A 26,136-nucleotide genomic window follows, 5' to 3' on the forward strand; every position below is an offset into this window, starting at 1 on the left:
AGAAGGGGCTGAAGGAAAAATAAAGGACTGTAACTCTGTCTGCCATGTGAAGGAGGGATCTGAGAAGACAGATGTGAAACAGGGTGACAAGTTAGAAGGCAGAGACTGCAAAAAAGGAAGGAACGGAGACAACTTTTATGAAGAACAGGACAAGACCCAAAGGTTGAGAAATGTCAGAGAGAAGAACATCTGTGTAGCTAGAGAAATGTCAGTTCTGTTCTCGGAGGCAGTGAGCCCTTGAAGAAAACCAGAATGAGGGCAGAAGCTAGTGACTTCTGCTTTAAGTGCCTATCTCTTGATAGTCACAGTCGAACTTCAGCACGGGGACCTGGAACCCCATGCCTTCAAGAGGTGGCCTCTAGCATATACATGGAGTTGAGACTATGGACTTGCGTACATGCCATGGTGGTTTGAGTATGCAGGGCGGATAATACAGTTGGATGAAGGGGAAAAGTTTGATATTTAAGAACAGGAGAAAAAGAAAAATGAGCTTCAAGGAGGCAGAGAACAACAGTCAGGATTTGGAAGTCAAAGGTCAAGAGATAGAGAGGAAAAAACTTGTCAAAAGCTACCAGGAAAGGCCTAGTGGAAAATAATAAAAAAAATGTCCTCTGACCCTAAATATCATGGTTTTTACTGCATTCAGTAACAGAAATTGTGGTAGACGTGTATGGACAGGAGCAAGGTTGCGCTTTAGAAATGACTAGGAGTTCAGGAACTGGAAGCAGTAAGTATAGTGTATAGAACACACTATTAAAAAGAAGGGAGAGGCTGGGTACTCAGGAGAGATAGAGACAGAGTCAGGAGACTGGGCTGTTTTATTTGTTTTTAATATTAAACTTTCAGTTACTGTGTCTGTATGTGTGCATGCAAGATTGATTTTAGGTAATTATTCATGCATAGATCAAAGGCACCTGTGAGGGAGGTTGCCCATGAACAAGGAAGACATAGACCCCTTAATCACCCTTGAGATGGTGTACATATATTGTGAATGGTCGGGTAGAAATTCGAATTCTTTTGTGCAAAGCAGGTATTTTATTTTACCCAGAGAAACAAGAAGATGAACAGAGTGAGTTAGAAAGTGAAGACTGTTACTAGTCATTGGGGTGAATGAAGAAGCGATCAAAAGCAAGTGGAGGGATTTGTACATTAACAGCATCCAGCTGCATGAGGCTGATACCACAACTATGTGGTAAGGTCAATCTGCTTGGTTGTGTAGCTTTCTCAAGTGGCCCTTGGTGAGGAGAACCCTAAGAGAGACATACATAGATCCCCTGTGGAAGGGAAAACAGACAATATATCCTGAGAAGATTGGGAGTGGGTGGGAGAAGTAAAGTGGAGGGGGAGGGGATCAGAGGAGTGGGGCAGAACATGAGGGAACAGGATGTTCAAGAACGAGGAAGGACAGAGAGGGAGAAAAAGGGAAGAGCTATCTTGATTGAGAGAGCCATTAACGGGCTAGAGAGAAACATGGCACTAGGGAAATTCCTAGGATTCCATAAGGATGACCTGAGCTAAGACAGGAAGTAACATTGGAGAGGATGCCTAAACTGGTTTTTCCCTGTTATCAGACTGATCACTACCTTAATTGTTATCATAGAATCTTCATCCAGCAACTGATGAAAACAGATACAAAGATCCGCAGCGAAGCACTGGGCCAAGCTACCTGAGACCAGTCCAATAGAGGGAGAGGTGACAGTATGAGCAAAAGGGTCAAGACCATAATGGGGATACCCACAGAAATAGCTGACCTGAGTTAGTGGGAGCTCATTGACTCAAGACTGATTGGGGGGAAACCTACATAGGACCAAACTAGGCCCACTGAATGTGGGGGACAGTTGTGAGGCTTGGGCAGTTTGTGGCACCAATGGCAGTGGGACCAGGATTTATCCGTAGTACTTAAACTGGCATGTAGGAAAACATTCTCTTTGGAGGGATGCCTTGCTCAGCCTAGATATAGCGGGGGAGGGCCTTGGTCCTGCCTCAAAGTGATTTGTCAGACTTTGTTGACTCCCTGTGGGAAGCCTTATCTTTTCTGAGGAGTGGATGGGGGGTGGGAGGTGGGGTAGGATGGAAGGAGGGGAGGAAGTGGGAATGGGGACAGCTATGTAGAATGAGAAAAGATTACATTAAAAAAAAGAGAGAGAAATGGATACAATTAATAGCCAGAAGCAGGAAAGAGATTTTCCTTTGTGGTCCTGTAGAAAGCCCTGGAGGAAGAGGGCAGAAGAGAAATGATAAAAGTCTGAAGAAATAGAGGGGCAACTCTATGGACTGACAGAATGAGAAGAAATGATTAAAAGAGATAGGAAGACTGACTGGGGCATATTCATGATCATGTAAGTCTATAATCTTCAGATTTGACTGGGCCATTGAATCTGCACAAGAAAATGCACACAGAACAAGGAATGCCATAAAGTGATTATCATACATCTTTCTTTCAGGTCTAACTTGTTTGTAAGTCTCATACTCGGTAGAAGACTTCGCTTTGTAATTTAAAGAAAGGAACATCAACTCCCAAACTTACAAAAAAAATAGTTCTATTTTCACCTTCTGATTTTAACATGCCTCACATTTCTAAGGGCAATGCTTAGTCTGGTTTCTCTCTGACTTTTGGATGGACTTCAACTTATCAGTTACATTCTTTCTTGCCTGGGTATCTCAACTCCTCTGCTGACTCCATTCAAATAGCTAAAATCCTTAAGAACCCTTGAAAAGAAAGCCCTCCTCTTCCATATCCCTCTTCAGAGGCCAATTCCCATCTTCTATTTTCCAGTTCAGCTTCTTCAAAGAACTGCCTCTATCTGCTCTCTTCATGGTTCTGCCTCTCTGCCACTCTCCAATGTATTCACTAAGCTTACAGTTGGTTTAATGGGAAATCCAGACACATCAGCCAACAATGCCAGACCAATGTGATGAGTGAAACATTAATTGCTATATAGTTTCCTTAAACTATACCATGCCAATCCTTGTTGCACTGAACTGCACTTCCTATTTGTCTGTTTCTGTGCCCCTAGGCTATGTGGTATTTGAAAGCAGACATGCTATCACAGTTATCAATCTCTCCTAGGAGGCCACTACTCTCTGGCTGCTGAGGAAAAGGCACTTCTTTGGCAACTATTAAATGAAAGTTCAGTTTTAGAGATTTTAATATACAGTATAGGGGCTACTGTTACTAATACTATATTATAAACTGAAAACCTGGTAAGAATGGATTTTCACTATTCTTCCCATAAAAATTTTCTGTAAAGATAGACGTGTTAATTAGTTTATTGTAGTATCACCATGTACATATATTTCTCTTAAACAAATACATCTTTTATTCTAAAAAAGAAAAAAAAGAGGACTGAATCACCTGTTGATCTGACTCCGTTTTTAGTACAGATCCATCTGTTATCAGGACTGCCCTGGATATCTGCCTGCAATGCACAAAAGAGGAAAGCTGTGATTCGCATTCTATGGGTAAGTTTCATTTATTGTTATGTAACCAGCAGAAGGCATGCTTCAAAGATTTAAGTAAGAATAAAAGTGTCAAAACCCAGTCAAGTTCTGCTTTAATCTTTTCTTGGCTCAAGAAAGAAGGATGCATGACCTACAGACAAACTGCAGCTGACGCAAAGGAGAAGCAACTTTGCTAGGCTCCCCTCAAAACAGAACCCAGTAAGGAAGAAGGGTAAGAAATCAAGTTATACCTTCAGTTCGCTATACCTCTGCATGCTACTTGAAAACAGAATAATGAGAAGAGTCAACATAACTACACAGCCAGAAATGCTTCCGTCTTTCGTGTAGTGGGTGGAGAGCACCTTACCTGTACTGTACACGGGAACATGTGTTTTTAGAAAGGTAACTGTCTTCAATAACGAAATGTTTAGAAATTATTCTTTGACCAAATTGATCTATCATTGCTTTACATCTATAAAGAAGATAAGCATAGAAGAAAAGTTTATATTAATGATTAAGCAACTGACAAAATGAAATCATGAACTGATGATTTTGAATTTGAAACCTTGTGAACCTTTAAAAAATTGCCAACTACTCTGCATTTTCTGACAATGAACTAGAGATATATTCTGGCTGTTATTCTCACATCCTTTAAACTATAAATGCACGTAAACTGTTTCTTAAATATTTATTTTTATTGTCATTAGTCTGTAAGTGTGAGGCTAACAAAGTATTATTGCAAAATTCCAAGCTTTCCTCACATTTAGAAACATAGAAGTCATTCCTTTGTTTAGAAAAAAAAATCAGTTTTCTTTTTTTCCACCTTTAACAGTCCTAAGAGGGAAAGGAAAGCTGATTAAATATCTTGTATCATTCGCAGCCTGCAAAGGCCACTGAAGGCTTTTTTATTTTTCTGTTAAGTGTTGCTTTCTCTTTTGTTCAAGAATAGCTATCTGGTCATGCGTTTGATAATGTTTTAAACAGAAAAAAAGGATAGAGCCTCTTTTAATATCTGTTTCCACTTTACTTCAAAGGATAATCATGGAAAGATTTCTTTCAAGTGCTGTTTCCAAATAAGGAAAACACTTATGCACGGACATTATCAGGTCTCTGTCATCTGATATGTGTTGGGACAATGAATCATATAGAACCCTCCATTGACCTTCTTTCAATGTGTCTAGATAAAAGGATGAAAATTAGAATCCACCTCCTTGCAGTGCCACAAGTTATAAATGTACTTTATAGGGCTCATTATCCAAACTAATGGACTAAGAGCGACATCCTTGAAATGGACTTACCAGCACTGACAAAGCCACTATGCAATATTTCAGGAACTATATGCAAATGACTATATGTTTGCTATATCTTTTTATTATGGAAATATCAATTTGCTTTTGTCACAGCTTCTTTTGGTACAAGAATTTTTATTAGAAATACACTTATATGCTGATCCTCACACTTATATCATATTTAAAACATTCTGCTATAAATTAAAGCATCCTCCATTGCTCTAAACAAGTCAAATAAAGGATCGCTTATAGGTATATATTAAAATAAAATGACCAGCATCCAAGACCAATGCAAAAAGGAAATAAGTTTGTATTCTGCTGATATTGTTGAATAAATGCCATACCACTGCTGTCAAATTAGGATATTATATATAGTGATGTTATGTAATACTTATAAATAATTAAGCATATTTTAACATAAATCTGTTGTATGAATATTTAAATGACTTCCAAATCTTGCCTATACTTCAATTCTCTTTCATTTCCTTAAACTAAGAGCTCACATTATGTATATAAAGTATTTCATTAAATTAGTACAAAAGACTTACTTACACCAAATACTGGCCAAGGTAACTTTTAAAAAGTAGAAAGATAAGTTTGTTTTTTAAGCTCCTGCTTTGAAGCATTCATAAAAAATTTAAAGATCAAAGTACTTGAAGGAGTGGAGAAGAGACATCTGCTGAACTGTCATGATATAATGATTATAATTGTCCTACAACCACTGGCAAACATGCTGTACTTTTAACTAAGAAGCTACAGAAATTGAAGAAGGAATAATACAGGCAGGCAAAAAAAAGGGAGTATAAAGTGCTATGTAAACTCAACTAAGGAGTGCTTAAGAATGGGGCATAACTGTAATTATATTTAAAAGGACGATGGGGAACATGATGTCCATACTGAAATGGCTAGGATGAATTTTACTGACATCTGCAATTTACTGTGGAATGCAGAAAAGACGAATCAATAGATGGCCCAAGAGGTGACTAACTGAAGATGCATGAATAAACAATGTTCACTGCAGAAACTGAAAGCAAGACAGAAGAGGTGGTCACTTCAAATGCAATGTTGTTAAAGGGTTTGAAACCCTTTACCATAAAATGTTGGATCAAAACTGAGAAAAAAAGTGCTTTCCATATAAATCTGCAACGTCAGTGCCTTTTTAAAGGACACCTATTATCAAACAACTGAACAAACAAACAAACAAACAAATGAGCAATCCCAAAAATAAACCTAGCCCTCAAGATTACAAAGTCTTTCCTCTTTTGTTGGCCACCAAAGACTAATAAGGGATCCTTTGGTGACTGGCAGACACTGTTTTCAAGTGTTACAGTGTTAGAAAGAATTAATGCAGATAACCCAGAGAGGAAATAACGTGATACGGAAAAAAGTAAGCTCAACTCTGCAGGAAGGGTAAGATGCTAATTAATGTGCCTGTTTATGCAGAAGCTTCTGATGAAACAGTGATTTCCAAAGGAGGAGGAGGAGCAGGAGAAGGAAACAAATCAGAATCACACCTGGGGGACTTTTTCAAATAATAAGTACCCCTGGAGATTCTGATAAGCTTCCAAGTCCCAAGAAAGAATCAAAGCGAAGCCTCTGCTACTGCTGCATCTTTATGTTGCACGTAAGTGAGAAATGTCAAGCGCTACAGATAGAGAGAAATTACCCACATCCGCACAGAGTGAGGAGACTAGTAAATACGCCCAGTCTTAGTCTGGTAGATGGTAACAACATGACTCACCTGTTAGTCTCATTCTTACGCTCAAGTATTGAGGCAATAGCCCTAAGCAAAGCTGTGCAAACCAAGACGAGTTAAGCAAGTGCTAAGATTTGTTTTCCCTCAGATACTTGACTTATTGCCATATATGCAGCCTAATTGGGAGAACAATGAAGAGCAGATATTGATTTGGGACCTATTCTTAATCTTTGTATTATAAAGATTAATATAAAAATTAGATGACATTCGCTTAATGGAAAACAGCAAAATGAAACAGTGCTGCCAGACACATTAAAATACCCTCCTGCCTACTCCTCCCACACAAACCTAAGGAAGCCATAAAGATTAACAGCATTTCGGACTTAGCAGAGGGCCTTGCTGAGCCTCATAAATAGTAAATTGAGAAGAAACATGATAGGAGTTCCTAGTTACAGGGACACAATGACCAAGCCGATCATAAGAATCACTGAAGCTAGACAGAACATTTCTTGGGCAAGGCTTTCTAAATCAACAAACCACAACTCTTATTCAGTTCTTGGTTCAATGATACAAGAGGAAAAGTAGCAAAATGACAATAAGGGAGAAAAAACACAGCACGTTTAAAATGAAACATCTGGAACTCAATCAAGAAGAGAAAATAATAGTACTAATAGATATGCAACCCCTTTGATCTTCAGAATTAAAAGCCCAGACAATAACACAGTATAGAAATCAGAAATGAAATAATGAAAAAGGAAAATATTAGTTAAGGGAATGATAAGACTCTTAATCATTGAAGGAAACAAATCTTCCTATGGGACAGATCTTGTGAGTTCTCTTAAAGGCCAATTACAATTTTACATCCTTCAGAGAACTGCTCCAAAATGTTTCACAATGATATTTCCAGGGTAAACGTCTACTACAGTCATTTCAACTCATTAACAGGATTGGGTTTTCAGTTGGTGCTCTGACCTTTTCATAAGATGTGTATCGATCTTTCTAATTATGTACTAATTTCTTTTCTTGACAGAGGCTACTTATTCTCTTAAGAATATGTAATTGGCAAATAAAAACTAAATATATCTTAGGAATGCAATGTGACAATTTGACATATGCATACACTGTGTAATGAATAAAAGAATCAAATTAACACATCCAATTACCACCCACATTTGCCACTGGGGAGTAAAGATGCTTAAAATCTGCTCTTATCAAATTTCAAGTACACAATGAAGTTATTATTACCAACTTCCCTTTTACATCCAGCATGGCATGCTCCAAATTGGCTTTAACACAGATCCACATCTACTTTCCTTCCTTGTAATCTCTCTATCAAACAAGGCTATGACCTACACTTAGAACTTTCCCACCCAAATCTCTCTTCATATCTAATCTACTACTATATTATCTTCCACCTTAAAATATTTCTTATAATTAGCCTCTCCTTTCCCACATCACGAACACTGCCTTGGGCTCCTGTAGCATTTAACAAGGCAGTGGACTGCTATGAAGCTGATACCTCACTTATTCAACATAAAAATATGGCTGTGCCAGTACTGTTCCCGAAGGTAATAGTGAAGATGCAGACACAGGCAATTTTAAAATAATAGTTCTGCTCAGCCATAAAGGGTAAGGAATGAAGCTAGGAAGTGGTGGTACATGCCTTTAATCCCAGTACTGTGGAAGCAGAGGCAGGAAGATTTCTGTATGTTTGAGCCAGCCTGGTCTACAAAGTGAATTCCAGGACAGCCAGGAGTACACAGAAAAGTGCTGTCTGAAAACAAAACAAAACAACCCCCTCCCAAAAAAAAGGTGAGGGAAGGGCATTACAGAGTACTAAGGGAGGTATCTAACTCAACTTTGAATGGATAGGCAGAGTATCAGGGAATGTAGTTTAGGGAAACTGATTTACAATGTTTATACAGGAACAGAGTTAAGCTAACAAGTACAAGAAGGTCTCAGGCAAGAAACTTATAATCACGTCAGTGTTACCTGTCAAGAAGGTGGGAAACAAAGAAGGAAAAAGTAATGAGCCTTAGGCATTGGTCAGATATCTCCTATAAGGCTTTATGTTTATCCAGAGATGACCAAAACTCATAGAGGCTCTTTACATTTCCTCTTCAGAGAGCAGAGGGCAAGATCTGTACACCAAAAATGCTTAAGATACCTGGCTACATTAATTGTTTTATAACATCTTCCAGTGGACTTAAAACTATGTAGAAACAAAAATCCTGACTGCATTGTTCTCGTCTGTATTCCCAGTGCCCAGTACATCAAAAACAACTAATATTTTCATGAATGGAGGAATGGCTAGATGATGGAAGTATTCTGTGCTTATGAACATTAAAAGTAAGCAACTGTGATTCTGGAGACAAAGTATCTTTTCATTACATCCCTTCTTCCAAATCACTGCCAAAAGTTACTTACACTATTGAAAAGTATAGCTAATAAGCCACAGTTTTTTGGCAAAGGGTAGAATACATTAGGCCTTCTTTTTTAAGGGCATGACAAGGTTTCCAATTATGTATGTTACTAATGTATAATGAACTACTTGAATGTGTAATCAATGGTTTTATGAGGTTTATCTGCTCTGCCAATATTACAAGAACCCTACAAGATATGGTTTGTCGGCCACTCTATTTTTTTTATAATAACACTAGGGCATAGAGGAGTTAAACATCCTGCTTAATTTCACACAACTTGGAAATAGCAATGTCAGAACTCAAATACAGTTTATGTGACATTGAAGGCTGCACTGTTCCCTTAAGTTCCAATACACAGACACAGGGTCTATATTTTATTTCCTTTTTTATTGCATCACAACAGAGCAACTAGCATGGGGGTTGGTAAAGGGCAAGCATCTAGAATATAATTGTTACTATTTTACAAAAGGGACACCCAACAATCAGAACTTCAGTAATAGTACAAATGATGGAATCTTATGTTCAGCCTAACAAACTATTATTAACATCCAAATCAGGGAAGTTAAACAGAAAAAAATATTTCTAATATCCTAACAGCAATCTTAGTAAGCCGAACAGCTGAAGTATACATAGAAGATGAACACATAGACTATTTTATAGACCACTAGTCCAAAGTTTAATGTTTAATACGGTACTGCTAAGGAGCCAAACACAATTTATCTGAATTGTACCTAGTCAGCACAACTAGAAAGGAAAAGAAAGCTGCTCAAGAAAAACATTCAGTGTTTCAAAAGAAAAACAAACAAACAAAACAGAGGTTAGAGTGCTGTAGGAAGTCTTACAGCTTGTGGTTACCGCCTACTGGGGCTTGGCCTCTTAGACCATATATGTGGATGCAGAGCCTGCTTTTGCCCCTTTCTCCTTTTTGCTGGCTACTCTTTCAGATTGCTGGATTGTTGGATTTGATCTCTGTTCTCCGTTCAAGCAGAACAATTCTGATTTGTGAGTTTACCCCTAAATAAATAACCATCTATTATTTCTCAATTCTGAGCTAGAGTGGGATTTCTTTTAAAGCGTCCTTGCCACAGTAGAGTGTTAGAATTTGGGGGGAAAAGACTTAATAAGCAGAACTACTGGGTGACATAGTATGCAGAGTCTAGGCAATGCATAACACAGGCACAACAAATGAAGCAAAAATAAAAAAAATCAAACTCTAGGCAAAAATAGGAATGAAGTTGGTTACATATTTCATATATTATAATATTATGTGCCTCTCAAAGTTTACTTCCTACATTTATGTGTAAACATGATATCAGCCTCAATGCTGTGGTCATTTATATTCATGTTTCTGTCAACTTTTTTAAACAGAAGGTGAGAAACATAGCACACACACAAAGCTAAAGTCAGTTTAAGCCTCATTCATTAACTTATTAGATGGTTACTGAGGATAATGAGTGATAGACATGCCTTATATATAAAGATATTATAGTGAGATCTTGCATTTCCTACAGAGAATCTATCAAGTAACTGTAAAAGGCGACCAGACTCGCAGACTAGCATAGAGGTCTGACTTAGTGTCTGAGATTTCAGGACTCTGAGCCCAGGCAAGTTGTAATTATACTTAGTGGGAGAAGCAATGTCAAGTGTGCCGTCTAGTAAGAGAGGCAAACTATAAGAATACAAATGCAAATAAGTTTCTAAGTCACCTTAGAGTCCTTAAAAAGAAATGATGATTGAATATACTCAACTATAAGATTAAGATTTTATCCTAATAAATTATCCTTTACTTTTAGATCTTCACAATGTATCTCCTACTACTGACCTTTCTCTAAAATAGTACAGCTTAAATGAGAACAGTGGTTGGGAAAGATACATTAGCCTAAAACCAACTTGAACTTAAATTAGCTTTTTATAATTACATAAACCTGGTCATTGTTATCAGATGTATAAATTTCCAATTTTAAAATACTACATGCTTTTGTTTTTATATGTTTCTTAAGAAAGAACTTTAAAGATCACTTAAATGACTCATATAGTAAGGTAACAGGAATCACAGCACTTCAAGCCAAGATTAAAAATTATACTATTATTATGGGATAAACTGTTAAAGCTTGGAAGAAATAAACAGTTCAGTAAGAGAATTACAGGTCGTATCTTTAAAAAAGTTAAAAAAACAAAACAAAAGAGGATAGAACAGGGTAGTGATGGCATGTCTTTAATCCCGTCACTTGGGAGGCAGAGACAGGCAGATCTTTGAGTTCAAGGCCAACCTGGTCTACAGAACAAATTCAAGGACAGCCAGGGCTACACAAAGAAACCTTGTCTCAAAAAACTAAAACCAAGGAAGCAACCAACACCCACAATAGATAAGAAAACTATGTTCATTGTTAAACTGGACCTTAAGCAATATTAACACAGCCCAAAACAGACACTGTACCATTGGTTTATAAATTAGATATAAATTGTGCAAATTGTTTATAATGTGACTACTGGCCCACATTAAAGCACATGGAACATTTTAAGATCATTTATTTCTAAATGTTAAGGAAGAGCCAGCTAAATACATTCCAATATCATTTAACATAATCAAAGCACAGGGTCAAATCTGGCAGAAGACTCAATGGTTATTGCTGAATCCTTCTAAACTATCTTACAGATAAAAGAATTGGCCCCAAACAGAACTAGCTGCCATTCACATTATTAACACGATTCAAAAGCAGAATTAACAGACCTTTGCATATCTTAGGTGTTGGTAATCAATATGGAGCTCCAGGATAGTATGATAATACAAAAGATTTTAAACTAGAAGCAAGCTGCCTACTACCTTAAGTTCATAGTGTCAGTATATCTAGCCAAATTCATCTATCACAGCCTTATAATAAATTAAGATCTAGGATCCACAAACTCAGCACAGAACACAGTACTCTTGCCTAAATCTTTAAATTTAGCTTACAGAAATGATCACTGTTTCTCAGTGTCATCTAAGAACAATTTATAATTAATTATATTAGGTGACAAACACCTGTCATCCTGAGGTACACAGGAAGAACCTGTCTCAAAACACCGAACAAACCAACACAACAGAAACTTTATTTTGACTGGACTCTACAAGAATATTTACTCAATTCAATTTTCTTTGTCACTTTATACTTTTAAAATTACCAGTATGGAGGTTCTTATGGTTTCTAAGACCTTTATTCTTCACCTATCTGTTCCAATTAGAAGCTGGATAAGTTCATAAAAATAGATCCTTTATTCAGAATATTTCATAAAAATGTAAATCATATGTAAGGTGAATGTAGCCTTTATTTCAACAAATGCTATTACTGTACTAGCATACCCTTTTCAAGAAAGAAACAGAGAAACAAGGAAAGGAAGGAAGGAAGGAAGGAAGGTCACCAAGAAATATGAAAGAAAGAAAGAAAGAAAGAGAAAGAAAGAAAGAAAAATCACCAAGAAATATGAGCCATGCAAAATTTTTATGTGACTGAGACCAACATGTGGTACTGGAATGGTACCCAAAAAGTATAAAAATGATCGAAGCAAATAAACACCAAACAAGCAATTTATTATCTGCTTTCTGTCACAGGAAAGCATTCTTGTTTCAAAATGACTGTAAAAGGAAAAACAAACTGGGAGACATACAGACAACCCCTCCTTTACGAACTTACAGGACAATCACTCATATGAACTTCATAAGCCAAAATCTGAGTATCCTAATCTTTTATATATTATCACTTCTTTCACTTACATAGTATGATTCTGTTCTGTTGCTAAAGATACTTTATAAGAATCTTAAATCACATGTCAATTTTTACACTACAGAACTGCAAATTTACTAGGTATTATTTATTTCTAGCATTAAATCTTAGCTAAAATAACTACTTATAACACTGTAACTCACCTATGAGAAATTAATGGCCAAAATTTATTCTATTTGGACTATACCCAATTACTGCACAAAGAAACAAACTGTTTGGGAATCTAGTTACAAATATTATGGCACTTGATAATTTCAACAACACTAATCTTAATACACTCCTAAAATAGTCATCTATGAAACACAGTCAATAGACACTTGGAAACATCTAAGAACGAAGAGAAACAGCAGTTTCAATAGCTCTTAAAACTTTATCCAGTTGACCTATTTCTGTTTCAAGGTAAAACTTATAAATTGTATGATTGTGTTTTACTGAACTTAATTCAGACAAAAGTATATACTAGTAATCAATAATAAACCCTAGAGAAAATAATTAAAATACAAAATAGAGGTAAATAGATGATACTCAGCTAGTGTAAAAAAGCAGGGAAATTCGTCCTTTAATCCTTTACCAGCTTGTAGGCCTGATTCTGTTGTAAAAGAATTTATCCTCAGATAACAGGGCAGCATAGTTTATGACAACAATCTACCTAAAAACTCATTAAAGTCTTTTCTCTTGAAGTGACATGCATTATCAGCAGAGATTAATCTGATGAGTCTTTAGGTGAGCTCCATTTTTAAAAATGCAATAACAGAGGGCTTTGTTGTCATCTGATGAAAATCAATTAGAGGAGGTAAGGCCACAAGGAAAACTAACATCACTCATCACCTACCCCAGGCAGCTGAAATGATTTGTCTTCCAAGCTTGAATGATCAGGAGCTACAGTCATAATGCAGGGAAATTAATTTAGTTTCTATATTCTGAACTCACTTTCCTTGTTCTGGAAGACCTAAACACAAATTACTTTTAATCAAGGTTGATATGTTATAAATACCAAGGAGGATCATTCAAGAATCACTTTTTAAAAAGCAACTTCTGTTTTTCACCCATGTCTAATGTACACATATAGGAAGGTTATGTATGGCATTCTTACTTTCTGGATTCTTTGTCCACTACAAGGCACTGTACAGAATGGCGAAGACAATAGATTCCACCAAACACAGCACACATTCTAGAAAGAGAATAGAAAAATGAGAATTAAGATAACTGAGTTGAAAATTAAGGGAACAACATTTAGTTATCTTAGCAACTGGGATTATAGAAAAGAAATCCAATAATATATAGTTTTCATTACTCATTTAAAAATTTCTCAGACGTAATATTAATAATTTCTTTATGCAACAAAGTGATCATGATTAATAATATAATATTGATCTAAAATTATGATCTGGCCAAAAGTGTCACTAAGCAAGAGTTAAATTTCCCCCTAAAGTCAGGTCCTGCAGTTTCTAAGGTACATATAAGCATAAATACCCTCCAGAGGTGATGTAAGATGAACCACAACTACAACAAACAACAACAGCACAGAAGGATAATGAAAGATGGAACAAAGTGATTTCAGGGAACTTCTGAAGAAATCACTTACCATAGAGGTAAGCAAAATCTCCAGAAGCCAAGACAATAACTAGGCACTGAAAACATAGACCATGGCATGAGTTAACATGCAGCAGAAGCGGGAAGGAGTTTGCTGTGCCATCCAGCTATGCACTAGCGATTCAACACCCGCATAGGGAGAACAAGCCTGAAGACCTAAGCAGAAAAGGAAATCATCTTTCATGATATTTCATTATTTAAGGGATATACTTCAGTAAAATGATGTAGAAAAGAAACACACTCATTACTAGAGCTGCAGGAGTGAGTGGATAGGTGTGTCGGTAAGCAGAATGCTGATTTGTCTTGAAGCTTGAGCAGACGAAACATAGACTTCTTTACTCATAACCAAGGTTTCCTCCTCTCTAACATTGGAAATTTGAAAAGATTACACCATTAAATGATGCAAAACACCCCTTACCAAGGAAATATCAAGAAAAGTGGCTCTAGGTAAATGATAACCCTGGACTTCAACTAGGGCCGTATGAGACTTCCATAGGTTAGAATCTCACAATGATGATTTTAAAACTTGAAATTATCCAGTACAAAAAGAAACACATCAAGCCACAAGTGAGAATTAGCAGACACAATTTAACAGCAGGCTTAAACCCATAACACCTTATTCACATAGAAATATTAGGTAGAGGTTATAGGTATGCATAAAAAGGATTAAACAAAACTGTGAAAGAGAACAATGGAATATCAGAAAGGTGACTACAGTAGGCTGATTTGTCTACCAGCAGATGTCCACACCCTAATCTCAGAGATATATAGACATGGTACACTGCCATCATGACGGACTTTACAAGTACAATGCACTAAGGTTCCTGCTATCAGATTATCCTGGTGAGCACAACACAATTAGAGTGTTCTTCAAAGAAGCAGGAAGGTTAAAGTCAGATATAAAGATGTGCAGATGAGCACGGGGGTCAGAGGGAAGCTGTTTGTATGAGGTGGCCCCATGCCAAAGAATGCAGGTGGCCTTTTTAAACTAGAAAAGGAAAGGAACAGAGCCTTCCTTCCGTGCCCTAAGAAGGAATGCAGCCCTGCTGGTCCCTTTCAGACTGCTGACCTTCAGGAATGCAAGATAATAAATTTGTGTTGTTTTATCCTACTGAGTCAGTTAGTGCAGAAATAGGAAATTAAGATACACACACACACACACACACACACACACACACACAAATGTTTATAAAAAGAGCAGCAATATGAACCAAGGTAAAGAATGGGTCATGACCAAGAGATTTGAGGATAGCAAGTTACATTTATCAGAAGAATGATCTCTGATTCGTACTGTATTCAAAATCAGTTTCAGGAAGAGAACAGGCATAAGTTGGAAAAGCAAAGCTAAAAGAGAACACAGGAAGATATGGAGTCAGGAAAGAGAGTTCTCAACAAAATACAAAACTCATCATTAAACTGAGAAAATAGAATAAATTTAAACATTTAAACATGTTGACAAAGTTTTTTTTTTCTTTTTTTAATTATTTTTATTGAGCTCTACATTTTTCTCTGCTCCCCTCCCTACCTCTCCCCTCCCCTTCAACCCTCCCTTGCAAATTCTTATATCTTAAATTAACCTATTATTATTAATCTGTGTATCGCTACGAGTCTGTGGTTTGCTAGGTAAGGTTCTGGCTTCTTCCTTCTTTGGAAAAAGTTTTTTTTTTTTTTTTTTTTTTTTTTTTTTAAAAAGGCAAGCCACAGATACAAAAAGAGATGTACAAATACATTAGTAGTTACTAAGTCTTGAATAACACTTTGTTGCAGTAATCTCAAAATGCATACATTTTTAGAGCAGCAAAACCTATTGCTATGTAGATATTTTAGGTAATCCCTGTTATATGTATGGAAGAAGATGTAGGCAACTTTTTCTTTCTTCCTGTACACATTTTAGGCATTGCAGTTAAGGAAGAATTTTGACTGCCTGAGTTCATATGCCAACTATGCCGCATACTAGCCGTGTGACCATGGAAACAGGATAATCAGCTCCACTATATTTAATTTCCCTCACCAGCTTTATTCACATAGGGTTCTTTTGAAGAAAAAACAAAATATCGTAAAAAAATTATAAAATATACAATATACAGAATTACAAATATATCATATGTTCATTTTAAAATGGTCTTTTTATATACCAACATGAAATCAAAAATATCTAGAGCAGAATTAAAAAATAAATGGGCATTTATATACACAATAAAGAAGTTTCATTTAACCAAAGAAGATCTAAGATCTAGCCATTGTCCTGATCTTCCGGGAGGTGATCTCTATGCCCTCTAATTGTCATGCCTGAAAGGAGTGTTGTTGTTTGCCCAGAGACACTGGTTCAACAGACAGCTTTAAGAAATCAATTAAGGGCAAAGGCAGGGTGAATCAGATAATTTTAGGATGGGGGTGGCCAGATCAACAGTTTGAGTAGGGACAAGAGCTTTGGCCATTTGACAAATAATCAACTAAACTCCAGGACTGGGCACTGACCTCAGCTTCTAGTGAAGTTACACTAAAGCAACAATTAGAAAAAGGCGAATACTGATGCCCAAGTGAGTTTTTGTGCCTGGTTATACAGGCAGGTCATATACTTGCATTGGAGAGGAATAAAGCTCTGATTCTTCAGTGAGGAAACATGCTAGAAACTATACATTTGGAATCCCTCAGTGTTCTGCCCTAAACACCTTGAATTTCTTTACTGCTCCTGCAGAGGGTTAGTTCTCCGAACCTATATCAGGAGGCTCACAAACATCTATAACTTCAGTATCAAGCGATCTGACAACCTCTTCTGGCCTCCCTGGGAACCTATATGCTCATGATGAACATAAATTCATGAAGGCATACATACATATGAATAAATAAAAATAAATGAGTAAATTCTTAAAAAGTAATTAAAATCTTTAAAAAGTAATTAAAGTAAATCTGCCTAAATTTTGAGGTTTGACAAGACCAAGTGAGTACACTGATGTCTTTATTTTAGTCTATATTGAGAATGTATTTCATAATCTATCAGATGTTAAGACATCGCAATCAACAGAGTCTAATGAGACTTAGAAAAATAATTTCCTGATTGGACTCTGTAGTTGCATTTGCCATGTGGTATTCAGCCTTCTGCTTTTGGCAAGAGAGTAATGACATACAAGAAATCATGACTAAGGTGACTACCGTAATCTTCACTGTCAATTTCCTGCTGATAACGGAAGAGTTCGCATGAAACATCATTGGTCTACTTCACACAAATAAGCTAAATTAAATGTAAAGCCCCCAATAAATGCTCTCATTTGTTTGGGGGATATATTTACATTGTGAGTGTGGTTGCAACAGTGTTTCTTAGCTACTCAGAAGTAGTGACAGGTGAACTGGCACCACGTGACCTATAGAAGTTTTCATCTCAGACTAGGCCACATTCTCATGTTCACTCCTCTCCTATCCCTGCATGCTCACAGCAATAGAGAAAAGGTAAAGTAGCATCAATTCTTCAAGAGGGTATGCGTCTTAATTTTTTTTTTTTTTGCTTTTTCGAGACAGGGTTTCTCTGTGGCTTTGGAGCCTGTCCTGGTCTCGAACTCACAGAGATCTGCCTGCCTCTGCCTCCCGAGTGCTGGGATTAAAGGCATGCTCCACCATCGCCCGGCTGTGTCTTAATTTTGAAAAAAAAATTCTGACTAACTTAAAGTTGTATAAAGTAAAAATGTTATGAAACATGTCACAGATTACCACATTATCAAAAGATTCCTAAACGTACTTAATGAAACATGATTTTTACAAAGACCTCTTTTATATTTCTGTATGAAATATGATATTATTTTGCATATATTATCTAGTATCCTTCTGAAAAGAAACCTTTACAAAATCTGAGTTACATGAGACCTCTATAATTCATCAAAAATTACCTAATTTTGAACATGATATGATCTAACAACCATTGTTGTACACACTATAGGAAAAAAAAACATGTAAAGAAGGTAAAGGCCCAGATGACCAAATTATGTGAGTGGCATGGAGCTTTACAAAGAAGTTTAATGGCTACACATGGTCATGACCATCCAACCAAAATCTCTCCGAATTTTAAATGAGAACGTAAGTATTTACTGGTCTTGCAAAGAATAACATCTACTACAAATATCTGAGACTACAAGGTTATACACTTTTCATGAAAGTTTACACTTTTCAAACTGCTGCTCTTTGGGCTTGTCTGCTGGGAAGGGAAAACACATATAGTTTACAAGGGTGGTATGTATTCTCTCTCACCCATCTATTTTGTCTTCTGCATCTTTTGCTCCTATCATGAAACTCAGTAGTTTGTGTCGGCCAAAATAAGGACATTCATCAACTACTCTTTGTGACTCATTTCCGTATTTTGCCTTCAGTGTTTTTTTTGTTTGTTTGATTGCTGGGTGGTATGACAATTAGCAACAGAGGAAACTTGGTAAAGGTGGGTAGGAAGCTCAACAGTGTGTTCTTGAGAGGTATATTCAAAACTTAAATAGTAACTGTGATCGTTACATTCAGATTACTGGGGCACAAAAATAATGGCCATTACTGAATGCTTTCTACATGCCATATATACTACATGTATGAGCATGATACATGCTATAATCATCCCACGAGACAGAGTTTTACAAATTTGGAACTACACACACGCACACGCGCGCGCGCACACACACACACAGAAAGAGAGAAAGAGAAACAGAGACAGAGAGACAGACATGTACACACAAAGAGATGTCAAGAGATTTGCTCAGGGTCATTTAATAAATGGAAACACTGAGAAAGAGACTGAAATGAGATGATTCCAGAGATTTCTATGTTAGCCTATTGTTTCTGTCAGTATGGAGAAAAGCTGGAGTTAGACAGCCAAATTTACTCCTAAAGTTGTCCTACCCCTGTGTGCTTGCAAAGATTATTATAAAATGTAGTCCCAAGATGTATTCACTATTATTCCTCCTGAAAAGATGTTTTTATTTCAATACATGCTAAACTTATAGAATAGAACTTCAACTGTATATAGTACAATTATAATTACAGTAGAAATGCTTGACTTTAAACTTTCTAGAAAATAATGAATACTTCATAATTCATATTAAAACATTATAAAGTGCATTGGTCAAGCAGAAATTTAAAAAAAAATACTGTGAGTAAAAAGAGAATACTCCGAATGGGGTATATTTATAGGTAATATGGCTTAATAAGTTAGGCTTTAGTGCATGAAATGGTAACCTAGTGTTACAAGGGTTAATGTGTTAATGCTGAACAATTAAGTTACCCAAAGAAGACAATATCCAAGACTTCAGTTTTACAGCAGTGATATAGAAAATCCTTCTGTATATGTGCTGCTTTTGTTGCATAAATAATAAAGAAACTGCCCTGGCCTGTTGATAGAGCAAAGTAGAACTAGGCGAGGAAACTATACTGAATGCTGGGAGAAAGGCAGAGTAAAGAGATGCCATGTTGCTGCCAGAGGAGAAAGATGCTAGCTCTCAGCTAGAACCTTGCCAGTAGGCCAAAAGCTTCGTGGTAAAATATAAGGCAATTCTACCAAAAGCAATCTATAGATTTAATGCAATCCCCACCAAAATCCCATCAAAATTCTTCACAGATCTGAAGAAGACAATAATCAACTTTATATGGAAAAACAAAAAACCCAGGATAGCCAAAACAATCTTATACAATAATGGAACTTCTGGAGGCATTACCATCCCTGACTTCAAACTCTATTACAGAGCTACATTATTGAAAACAGCTTGCTATTGGCATAAAAACAGAGAAGTCGACCAATGGAATCGAATAGAAGACCCTGACTTTAACCCACAAACCTAGGAACACCTGATTTTTGATAAAGGAGCTAAAAGTATACAATGGAAAAAAGAGAGCATCTTCAACAAATTGTGCTGGCAAAACTGGATGTCAATCTGTGGAAGAATGAAAATAGATCCATATCTATCACCATGCACAAAACTCAAGTCCAAGGGGATTAAAGACTTCAATATCAGTCCGAACACACTGAACCTGATAGAAGAGAAAGTGGGAAGTACATTACAACACATGGGCACAAGAGACCACTTCCTACGTATAACCCCAGCAGCACAGACATTAAGGGCCTCATTGAATAAATGGGACCTCCTGAGACTGAAAAGCTTCTGTAAAGCAAAAGACACTGTCACTAAGGCAGACAGGCAACCCACTGACTGGGAGAAGATCTTCACCAACCCCGCAACAGACAAAGGTCTGATCTCCAAAATATATAAAGAACTCAAGAAACTAGACCGTAAAAGGCTAATCAACCCAATTATAAAATGGGGCACTGATCTGAACAGAGAATTCTCAACAGAAGAAGTTCAAATGGCCAAAAGACACTTAAGGTCATGCTCAACTTCCTTAGTGATCAGGGAAATGCAAATCAAGACAACTTTAAGATACCATCTTACACCTGTCAGAATGGCTAAAATCAAAAACACCAATGGTAGCCTTTGCTGGAGAGGTTGTAGAGAAAGGGGTACCCTCATCCATTGCTGGTGGGAATGCAAACTTGTGCAACCAATTTAGAAAGCAGTGTGGCGGTTTCTCAGGAAATTCGGGATCAACCTACCCCTGGACCCAGCAATACCACTCTTGGGAATATACCCAAGAGATGCCCTATCATACAACAAAAGTATATGCTCAACTATGTTCATAGCAGCATTGTTTGTAATAGCCAGTAACTGGAAACAACCTAGATGCCCTTCAATGGAAGAATGGATGAAGAAAGTATGGAATATATACATATTAGAGTGCTACTCAGCAGTAAAAAACAAGGACTTCTTGAATTTTGCATGCAAATGGATGGAAATAGAAAACACTATCCTGAGTGAGGTAAGCCAGACCCAAAAAGAGGAACATGGGATGTACTCACTCATATTTGTTTTTTAGCCATAAATAAAGGACATTGAGCCTATAATTCGTGATCCTAGAGAAGCTAAATAAGAAGGAGAACCCAAAGAAAAACATATAGGCATCCTCCTGAATATTAACCTTCATCAGGCGATGAAAGGAGACAGAGACAGAGACCCACATTGGAGCACCGGACAGAAATCTCAAGGTCCAAATCAGGAGCAGAAGGAGAGAGAGCATGAGCAAGGGAACTCAGGACCGCGAGGGGTGCACCCACACACTGAGGCAATGGGGATGGTCTATCGGGAACTCACCAAGGCCAGCTGGTCTGGGTCTGAAAAAGCATGGGATAAAACCGGACTCACTGAACATAGTGGACAATGAGGACTACTGAGAACTCAAGAACAATGGCAATGGGTTTTTGATCCTACTGCACGTACTGGCTTTGGGGGAGCCTAGGCAGTTTGGATGCTTACCTTACTAGACCTGGATGGAGGTGGATGGTCTTTGGACTTCCCCCAGGGCAGGGAACCCTGATTGCTCCTCGAGCTGACGAGGGAGGGGGACTTGATGGGGGAGGGGGAAGGAAATGGGAGGTGGTGGTGGGGAAGAGACAGAAATCTTTAATAAATAAATAAATTAATTAAAAAAATACTACAAATGGGTTAATTTAATATGTAATAGTTTGCTAGGAAGATTCTATCATTATTGGCCAAGCAGTGATTTCATTAATACATTTTCTGTTGCATATTTCGGGAGCCTGGGCGGCCACGAAATGAATAAGCAGCCTTCTGCAACTCAGCAGCATTGTGGGGCCTGAAGGAATGCGTGGCTCTGCTATACCTATTTTCTGTAGTACTGTAATTATGATAAGAATTATAATAATAAGTAATTTGGTATTGAGGAACTACAGGAAAATCCACAGACATATTATAAATATCAGATATTTTTGCTCCTCTAAAAAGACTGAAATGTAGTTGAACAATTATGTCATTTTCAAAAAAGTTAGAAGAGAAAAACCTAAACATTGATCACTTGTACTTTAGCTACACCCCAAATACACAGCAAAGTGATAAAACAACAGTTCCGCTAAATATGTCTGCTAAATATCATGATATATAATTTAGCTATTGCATCTGCAAAACTTGACAATATTTTTAGTAACTACATGCATAGATAAACATGTATCAGAGCACTATATTTAAAGCAGCACACTGAGCTTTCTATCATGTTCACCTCGTTCATGTGCTGTGAGAAATAAGTGTAGAGAGAACCATAAGGATGTGTGTTTATTTTATGTACTTAAGTACACACATGTGCTGGGGGGGAGCAGAAAGTCTCGGTGCTTCTTATATTCACACACCATAATTAAGTCTCACTATATATTATATATCACAAGGCATATTTATGAGTTCTAGACTTACAATAAATATTTATACTACTACAGTGAGTACTATATAGCCCATATACAGTGAGTACTCTAACACTATGTTTATCAATAACACTGTGGTTCTTATATTTCCCCCCTTTCCTAGCCTTTAGTATCCTGGCAGCTGGAAGAAGAGGGAAGGACATTAGGTGTCAAAAGTGAATGCTACATTTTTGGTTGCAGTGGGTCTACCTTCTGGGAAGGTAACACTGGGTATGATGTGAGTCACAGCAGCCTTTCTCCTAAGACTGCATCTAATATTCAAGCTACTTGCATCCAAACCAGCTTTAGACCTCTCACTGCCTCAGAATCAAATGTATCTTCAAGAAAAAAATTGTCTATAACAATACTAAGCCAGGCCCCATCTTTTATTGTCCATTCCTGATTCTATCAGTGGGATCAAAAAGGATATAAAAATAAATAATGATGTGACCAATGACAAACATGCAAATGTGTGTTCTATCCACAGTGACCTATTATAGTGAAAATGACAGGCCACTCATAATACCGATTACAGTGACAGTACCTGAAAGCAGCTGGATTGACCAGCAATAATCAACATCAAAACTTTCAGCTCATTAGCAATCAAGTGTCCAACTGTAGTCATAATATGCTAATTGTAGAGATCAGTTTCTGAAGATGGTTATGGAGCCAATGTGTACATCAGCCTTGGGACTACTTCCTTTTTGTTTCCCTCACTAATAGTTCTATAACTATCTTCCAGTTCTTGAGATGATAAAATGGGGATAATACTTATCACAACTTATCACACAGAATTGTTTACTGAGATAAAGGAGTCAAAGCATGTGAGATGAAGTGTTCGCTATATTGCAACTTGTTAGCTACCATTTCCTGAAGAAGAGCCAAAGTTTACAGATTTCATTACTTATAAGTAATTGGTGGCCTAGACTGATGAAAGTGTATAGTAATCTGCCTGGGTGTTCATGATCTGTATTTTCTTCTACTAGAGTTTAAACAACATAGGTACCTGGTGAATGCAATCATCTTCCCCAAAGAAATATGTGCCAGGTCCATGAGAACTGTGTGTGCTAATCACAATGTGCACTGACATTTAGCCCTTCATTCCCAAATATTTATGGAATTAGGCCTACTGTCCAGTAGGTACAGTCCTAGTCTGTTAAGACACAACAATGAAGACAAAGGCTGTTGCTGATAGCATATAACTTTTCTAGTGTAACAATAGACAATGAAACATAAAGACTGTAATTTTCCCAAAAGCAATGGAACAGTTTAACGTTAATGTGATTTTCAAGCCAGAGTATAAGACAAACCGGACTGATATTTGAGCAAAGAACCAAGTAAACAGAAGAATGTGACCACGTAAAGATGTGGAGGAAGAATATTCCAAGCAGAATAAATGGCCAATTCCAGTACTTGACGTATAAAATGGCTCAGTGTATTTGAAGAAAGAAAAATGACTATAGCTCTACAAATATCAAATAAAGTGATATCACAAAGAAAGTAAGGGATCTGATAATGCAAAGTCGAAGCTGGGGAATTTTTTTCTTCTTTGGTGGAGCCACCCGAAATTTATTCATGTTTCTACAGACTAACCATCATTGACGTTCATAGAAGTAACCCCAATAAAATATAAGGGTTTCATTATGGTGAGTGATGATGGGGACCTAAAGCACAGTAGTAACAATGCAGACAAAGAAGAAAAGATTGGGGCCAGATTTAAGACACAACTGCTGAAGAACTGTATATGGAATATAGATTCCCCAAGAACAATTCAAGAAAATTCATAAAGTTCTAAGTTTAGTGTTTCCCTTTGAAACATATAATAATCAAAGGTACCTTTTCAAGTCCAACTGTCTTCCTTCAAGAGCAATGCTTTGAAGAAGTATCCTGGATACTCTTATTCTCTCTCCCCGGGGGTGTGTGTTACTAGTTAGTTGCACACTATCTCTTAGCCTATCTCTTAGCTTTTCATCAACATCACTACTTAACACTATGTATATTCATTTCCAGATGGGGATACACAGATCAGTTTGTGTTCCTTGAAGAAGCTATAATGGACTAGGAAGGACACAGCACTCTTGGTAACCTAAGAAATTATCAGGCACATGTATCTGAATGCAGTGTTGGGCTTCTCATGCAGACTTTAGCCCCAAGGAAATCAGGCTAGGCACGGCTGTCACTCTTAGAAGGCATAACCATAATGCATAACTTAGGAAAAAGTTGCCCAAAAAGAATGCATAGCCTTCAGAAAGCTCACTCCCAGAAACTGCCTTTATTTTATACATCTTAGCCATATATCTTGCCTCTTCTGTTCTTGGTGCCACACTGTAGATGATATATTCACTTTTTCCCAAGCTTTTCCAGCTGTCCTTAAATTTAACCTTCTCTAGGAAAGTCACAATACAACTATGTACTGGATGACAGAAACAGATCTGTATTAATAACTGCACCAGGGGTTCAGAATAACTTAGCATAAATTATAGAACACTAGTCATCATTCAAGCCTTAAAAAATAAAGCCTTTCAAAACATTGGGGGTCAATTTGTATGCTTCCATCACAAGCTAGACTACAGATCTACAGTTCACATGTTTGCACAAGGGCTCTAACCATCAGGCCCAACCAAGCTCATAAATCCATCTTATCACAGTGATACCAAGAGTACTAGGAATGGAAAGCATCCAGGTTTCTGAACTAGTCTTAAAATCTAATTTCAAGAACGCTCTAAATAGTCAAAACACTATGACTATGGTGACAGATCTAATTAATAAAATTATTTTAATGATCTTTTAAAATCAATTATATAGAAACAATTCCATTGACTATCCAATTTCCTCTGATTCGTCTTCTCTCTCTGCCTCTTGCTCAGCAACGTAGATGACATACCCATTTCTGATTTCTGGTTTGAGTAACCCTTGTGTGAATCTTTTTTTTTCTTCCATTTTTCTACCTCACACTGAAGATCCAAATTTCACAATACATAGACAAAAAGAAACCTAGTCTAAACAATGACAAGAATATGCTTGTCTCTTTAATTGGTAATGTCCAGTATTATATAGGTATTTGTGAGTGCAGAAACAAGAATAATCTGAACTATACGAAAATTCCCTTGTGGATAAGCTCCACATTTATTATCTGCTTATCTGCTGTTATCTAAGTCTATCCTATTTATTGCCTATTGTGGGTAGTGCAACAAAAGCATGAATATATAGTTATTTCTGTGATATTTTAGCATCAAGAGTCTTTCAAGTAATGCCCAAGAATGGTAGAGTTGTGTGATAGTTCTATTATCAGGTTGTAGATTGTCTTTTAAATTTTGTTGAGAATTTCATACATGAACACTGCATTAACATCAAATCCCGCCTCTGACTCCTCCCTTATCTTCCACCCTCCAAGCCCCTCCCAAATTTATTATCTCTTCTTTATTACTGTGATGTGTGTATTCTAATTTATGATAGTTTTCTCTATTGTTACATGCATGCATGAACACACACTGCCTACTGAGACTATTTAGTGTTAGTTGTATGCATAGGAGTTCACAGATGACTACTTTGTATTGGTTAGCCAATGAGGGGGCTCATCCTATGGCAAACTGGTCATCTCTTTCTCAGAAGACATTAATTGCTATATGGTCTCTCTTATTTTCAGTTTCTAAGGAACCTCCAT

General features: G+C 37.0%; 1 protein-coding gene across 1 annotated transcript in view; it reads right to left on the bottom strand.

The window, feature by feature from the left end:
• Window positions 1-26,136, bottom strand: part of LOC121443472 (rab proteins geranylgeranyltransferase component A 1-like) — a 172,353-nt gene that overhangs the window by 36,913 nt on the left and 109,304 nt on the right. The window contains 3 exon segments of the mRNA XM_041645222.1: window positions 3,356-3,419; window positions 3,809-3,913; window positions 13,704-13,781. Coding sequence (XP_041501156.1) covers window positions 3,356-3,419; window positions 3,809-3,913; window positions 13,704-13,781 — 247 coding nt within the window.

The sequence above is a fragment of the Microtus oregoni genome, unplaced genomic scaffold, assembly GCF_018167655.1.
Source record: "Microtus oregoni isolate MIOR12 unplaced genomic scaffold, Mior012 000107F_ref0000227, whole genome shotgun sequence".
In the NCBI taxonomy this organism is placed as follows: domain Eukaryota; kingdom Metazoa; phylum Chordata; class Mammalia; order Rodentia; family Cricetidae; genus Microtus; species Microtus oregoni.